The 6,478-nt window shown below is 37.3% G+C and overlaps 1 protein-coding gene across 3 annotated transcripts in view; it reads right to left on the reverse strand.

Moving 5' to 3' along the window:
• LOC132105845 (staphylococcal nuclease domain-containing protein 1) overlaps positions 1-6,478 on the reverse strand; it is a 71,334-nt gene that overhangs the window by 5,363 nt on the left and 59,493 nt on the right. For 2 of the 3 annotated variants that reach the window (XM_059511285.1, XM_059511286.1), the window contains exon 16: positions 3,213-3,322. In XM_059511285.1, coding sequence (XP_059367268.1) covers positions 3,213-3,322 — 110 coding nt within the window. Of the gene's footprint in view, positions 1-2,802; positions 2,827-3,212; positions 3,323-6,478 lie in introns of those variants that run through there. The other variant, XM_059511287.1, reaches the window with a different exon arrangement.

Genomic DNA, 6,478 nt, shown 5'->3' on the forward strand with positions numbered 1-6,478 from the left:
TATTGACTTAGGGTTCATTTACTTCAGAACTATGTCAAGTTTTAACTAGTCTACAGCTAGTCCAGTCAGGTAATATATGACTTGAGGACTTATGAGCATGGGAAAACGAAATGTTTGAACATAGAAAGTGAATCACACAGAGACATAAATCACTCAAGTGGTAAAGATAGTAAGCCATCTCACGGACCATGTGTATAAGCGAGACTAAATACACGGAGACACACTCAGACTGAGACACTACGGGGGTGTATGTGTGTGTAAGACGTAGCAGTTTTGAACAAAAAGGTCATTTGTTGAGTTTGGACGATCTGTGAGAGGCAGCTGGGGTGGCACGCATGAGCATGTGTCATGACTGTGTCCGAGCAGCTCTCTCTCTCCAAGCTGCCACGCTTGAGTTTCTGCATGTGCTGCCATCAACAGTCCTCTTTCCCATCACTTTACTGCATGAATGAACACACACACACCACCTCTGGCCTACTCCATTAAAGCAATAGATGGACAGGAAGAGAAAGGAAAAACTAAATATATTATCTCATCAAGTTCAACAAAAAAAGAAAATGTATCTATACACATACACAGTATATGAGTGTGTGTTCTGCAGTACACTCACACACTGTCCTAAAACTCTGATTTGCCAAGAAGTTTACACATCATCCAATCTTCCCATTTGTGGTAAAAAAACAGTTACTGTTACGATAAAATGCATTCAATTCTGAAGGGGACACTTAGACTAACAGAGTAACTCTGAACCTGGCATCCAAATGAGACCGCATGACCCAACCTGACCAGCACTGTAAACATTTAAGACCCAAAACTGAAATAGTCTTCACAAATCACATGGGTGGTATGACCATTCTAATGCCACAGTATTAATAGTTTTATATTACGGTAAGAGTTCTGCTGGAAATTTTTATGTGAATAACTATGTGGTAATGCCTATTTCCTTATTAATTCAGTGATTTAAATATAATTTAATTCTTTTTTATAGAGAGGAACTGGACGGATGCAAAGCAAAGGGTAAGATTACTCATTAAAATCCAATAAGTCTGACATTCATTTTATAACAGCTTCACATTACATACCAAACAAAATTAAAACCCTACAATTAATATGATATAATACCCACATCTATATTCTGAGGCATGAAAAGTACAGCAATGCTGAAACTGTTGGATGATATACAGTACACACTGTCACAACATTATCAGTCTCATGCTGTCATGTTGGGATCTTAGGTCGGGTAGCAGGATACTCCTCTTGTCTTTATTTTCCAACTTTAAGAGCTTGAAACTGCTTGAATTTGATTCATTTCTATATTAATTCAACTACATCAAAGCACAAACACTCACAGATGCTTTCACTCTTTCTGTAACAGCTTGCTATGTGTGCTTTAGGAAATCCAAAGCCTACAGTCTTAATTCCACTCAGTGGAAACCTCCAAAGCAGGAGTTGGGTGTGGAGGAAACATGCAGCCTCTCATTCCAGTTTAATTATGTGCTTCAGATCATGAGGGATTAGAGCCAGATTGAGAGAGGAACAACTTTTAGGATGCAGCTTAAAGTGGGCAATACAAACACACCAGTCTTGCACTGCGCATGCACACAAATACATGTATGGAGAGCGGGACAAAAAATAAATAAAGTGAAGGACAAACAAAAGCGCTGATGTTCTACACACTCCTTCACACAAAGCCTGAAATATTGTGCAGACTAATCTGTTTTGTTATTTGGATACAAGTTTGATTTTTAATCATTTGGCATCCAGATTTATCATCGCAGTGTCCAATTTATTTTTTTCCAAAGAATAATGAAATTTGGAACACATTTTGATGAGAACATCTGTTTGATCATTTTATTGAATGCATCACACTTGATGTTTCCTGCACCATTTGTCCAATGAATTTAAAAGATTTCACTTTAGCAGATAATTTAGTTTTTTTTTACTTCGTCTTTCTCTTTTTAATTTATATATTTTTCCCAATGTTACATTTAAAAATAAAAATATCAGAAAAAACTAAAACATACATCACATAAATTTGAATCATTTATATTCACTGTAGAAAATGTTTATGAAATTAGAAGAAAAAAAACGATAATATAATTTTTTTGAATTATAGAATAAATTTTTCTATACATATTTTAAATATATTATCACATTCTAAACTATTAGGATTCACTGCAGAATGTTCTTTGTGATGATACCTTAATGAAAAATACCTTAATATAACTTTGAATATAAACGTTTGCCTTACGAAAATCAGAAAAATGTATGGCAATCATAATTTAAGAACTACTAGAAATGCTTATATTCTTTACATTGTTAATATAAATTATAATAATGTTAATGCTTAAATTAGCTTTGAGCATATTAAAAGCACACAAATGTTTGCAGGTCCATCATCTACTAGTGTTGGGCGATATGGTCATTTTTTCAGATCGTCATATCATCAGCCGTGAAATACTATCGTCTATCGACACAACCCTATCATCTACCATCCATGAAGAAGGACTGGCACTCTGACAAACAAATGAGACTTCACACTTTTTGAGTGGATCACAGCCTACTCTTTTCCTCAAGAATATCTGTTTCCCATAACTGGCAAGACTTTGTTTCACTATGGGCGATGGAGGTCATTAGGACTTTTTTATTTCCCCTGCTTCATGTCGCTTTTGTAATTCTCAGCAGTAGGTTCCTGTGTCCAGTCTTTCTGTAAAGTGCAGGTTCAAGTTAGGCTCTTAAAAAAGCTCCTCTCATTAAGCCCGACTGCACCGCCAACCTCTTTCACACAACATTAATGGAAACCGCACCGGTACAGCGTCAAACACCCTGAGGAAAAGGTAAGAATAGTGTGCAATCTTGTGATTTCCTCATAAAATGTCTGATCCATCACATCTGTGGTTTCTCAATTTGGACATGTAATTTCTGTGACCATTATTCATAGAGTAACTGAAACATCCAGACAGTCATTCTCTGAATAGAAGACAGAAAAAAAGGCAAGTGTGCTTGAGTATCTCAACTGAAGCAAGACAGCAGTAAAGAGATGGACCAAAAAGAAAACGGGCAGATAGTTGTCGCAAAATGACCGGCGAGACCAAACATCACAGGCACTGTCATGTCAACTACAGAAATGGAAAGTCTAGAAACAGCTTGTGAAGACTAAAAATGACAGAAACGGGCTTTAAATGACAGGAGCAGATATGAAGTGGCCTTACCTCTCTCTGAAGAACCAGCTCTTTGGTGAAGATTGTGGCTTCCTCACTGTACGGCTCTGCCACCTGCATCCCACCTGGCATGTTTCGAGACCCTCGGGGACACTCGATGCCTGCACACACAAACATAGACGTCTGTCACATCTATATTAACGTGCTCTCTATATCCTCATGGTTTTGTTTAGTTTGATTTTTCAACAACTTATTTGTGCAACATTAAAACATTACATTGTTCCAATTATATACAATATAGTAACAGCAAATGTAAAAAAAAAAGTATGCTTTTGTTCATGACCGACTACAGTTAATCAAACATATGAATAAAAAGTGTCTAAATATTACACGTTTAATTTCAGAAAATAAAATGTAGAGCTCCATTGACTGGAGAGCGAATAAATGTGATGCTAAATCTGTAAAATAGCTTCTGCAGACCTTTGTCTCACAACGCTCATTGAAAATGTTTGACAATGTTATATTATTAACACGCAAACAAATCTGAACCCCAAGCACAGAAGAACAGACCGTGGCTTTGCTTATTAGCCTTACACATCAATATAATTGAACATGTAATTCTACACTGAATGACCTAGGCAAAAAAAGCATTTACAAATGTGCATATTAAGATTTTGTACAAAAGGTCATCGCTCTTGTTATCATATTAGAATTTCTCCCGCATACCACCCACCTCACAAAAAAATAAATAAACAATTAGTAGCCAGTCTGCATTATCCAGCTCTGAGAAAGGAAAGAAAAAAAAATGAGTGAAACAACTCAATTATCTGGCAATTGTCAGTAAATAGTTCCAAAATTAGCATTTATATTGCTCCGGGCATCCGATCCTCTCAAAGGCAGAACACGATTTCTGACAGTAACAGGAGTGTTTTTTTTTTGGGAGACAGACATTTGTAAACTGGTTGAAGAGCACAGAAGAGCGACACCGCTTGAGAAACAAATCTGTCTCTCGGTCTCAAGTGAGCGGATCAGAATGCTGGTCTTAAAAGCACAGACCTGTCTTAAAAATTCCACCTTGACAGGCTCTTAGTCAAATAACAACTTTATCTGCTTTCAGTAATACCGGCTTATCAAGCCTTGAGCTCTTTGTTAAAGAAATCAGTTTATACAGAGATCTGCGCATAAACATTATCTACAGAGCGGCTGCTATAGCCACTCATCAAAACAGCATTCAGAACATGAGAGCAGCTGATGAAATTGCAGCCTTAGGAGAAATATTTGAAAGCTTATTTGTAAAAAGATCCAAGGTTATGATACAGATGTCTCAAATTTTTTCTTCTGTTTCCGCGGAGCTTTCGATGAAAGGAGCTGCGCGTTTAAGTGATTTTCTCTTGAACAGACGTAATGACTTCTAACAGTCAGCGCCTCCTTCCGTGCCCCTGAAAAATGGCGTTTCACCGCAGGGCACAGGGCTTCAATACGCATACTGAACAAAACAGCAGTTCAACCCGTTGAACCCTGACTTCCTCAATTAGAACGGAACTATCAAACAATTGTTAGCCTTGCTGATTCAGAGATGTCACAGGGCGAGCACAGACGAACATTTCAAGAAAATTTTTGTTAGGATTTTTTACGTGATGAAAATATTTACTCAGACCAAAGAACTACATGATGTGGGGGGGGGGGGGGGGGTTGTTTGGTTATAATGCAAGTTCGTGGCTGTATGTGAACCTGTTTCAGGATCAGTCTTTACCAATTAGGCTGACTGTGATCATTTCCGACAGTGAGAAATCTGATCCTAGACTAGGTATGTCAAAGCAAAAACATTTTTAACATTAAACAGTGGGTATCAAAAAATCATCCTGGCTATTGCTGTGGTGCAAAGAACGTCGACGTTTTCATAATTATCATTAACATTATAATTCTTAGCATGTATTTGTTCACTCAAAACAGCAGGCTATTTCTTTGAAAGTATGAAGTGAATGGTAATTATGTTCTACATTGTGCCCACATTTGGTCACAGATAGGCTAGGAAGTCAACTATCTGGTGGTAACTTATATCGAATGCATTCATAAACAGAACATCTTGAGAAAACCCAAGATACACATGCACCCAAATCCTAACCATCCATTTGAGCACAAATCGTGTCAATCTTCTGCATGTGCCAAAAGATGGAGAGGTATAATAATAATGTCTGAAAGGCACATGGATAAAACCAGCCTATCACCAATAACACATACAGAATCTCCCCAGTATATTCCTAAAATAACTGCTGTAAGTCACACATGGCTGCAGCGTTTCTGTATCCAAGACCCAATTCTGACAGGTCCATCTTTTACGCAGGAAGAGACAACAGTTTTTTGAGATGAAACCTTTTCTTTTCAGGCTACCTTTCAAATATTCACACCTAGGTTATGAGTGTTTTGTAAGTGTGATATTTTCTGACAATCTCTCCTGATCTAATATACAGTAAAACATCAAATTACATCATAACTTGTTCCCTGTTTCCATCACACTTGCACAGCGAGTGGAACATCCGGAACATTCAGTTACAGAAGACGCTGCTGGCTGCTCCCGTGGAGGGAGAGAAGGAAAACGAAGAGAAGACAAGAAGAGATTTAAAAGAGGACAGCTGAAGAAAGGAACACGGTCTAATAACTTCAAGTGAAGTCGTAATAAAGGTCTGACAGTAGTAGGCAGCTGTCTGTGAGTGTCTGCAGAGGGGCTTTTGACTGCAGGGATTTTTTGCACCAAAAGAATTCACACTGAGAATGGCTCAAATCTTCATTCACTGCTGCTATGGCTTATGTAGCTTTTGTATATTTGAAATGCACATTTTTGAAGACGGGATCATAAACTTAGTGCTATTGGTTGATTGGTTTTGAATATACTTGAAGGGGGAGGGTTTTTTTTTGGGGGGTCAAAATTAATACCCCAGTAAATGTATTTATTTTATCTTATTTTTATTTTACCATTTAATTTATTTTTTTTATTTTTTTATAGCATTATTCAGGTTTTTTTATTTAATCCCTGAAATGCTTTCAAATTATGAATGCCTTAAAAAGCAAAAGGTTCTTCGAAAAAGATCAGGGAGAGATCTCAGATTGGTGCCATGCAGCAGCAGCAGCCAAGAACCAGCACGAACCTTACAAATGTCAGTTGTTTTTCTTTTTTATTCACAGATGAGTCAACTATAAAGTGGAGAAAACAGATCAAAAGTAACTTTTTCTTTAACTGCAGTCTACATGCAACCACTCCAAACACTCATGACTTCATATATGAAGAAATGGCAGAGCTGTTATCTCTGTATCCATCT

The sequence above is a fragment of the Carassius carassius genome, chromosome 26 (genome assembly GCF_963082965.1).
Source record: "Carassius carassius chromosome 26, fCarCar2.1, whole genome shotgun sequence".
Taxonomy (NCBI): Eukaryota; Metazoa; Chordata; class Actinopteri; order Cypriniformes; family Cyprinidae; genus Carassius; species Carassius carassius.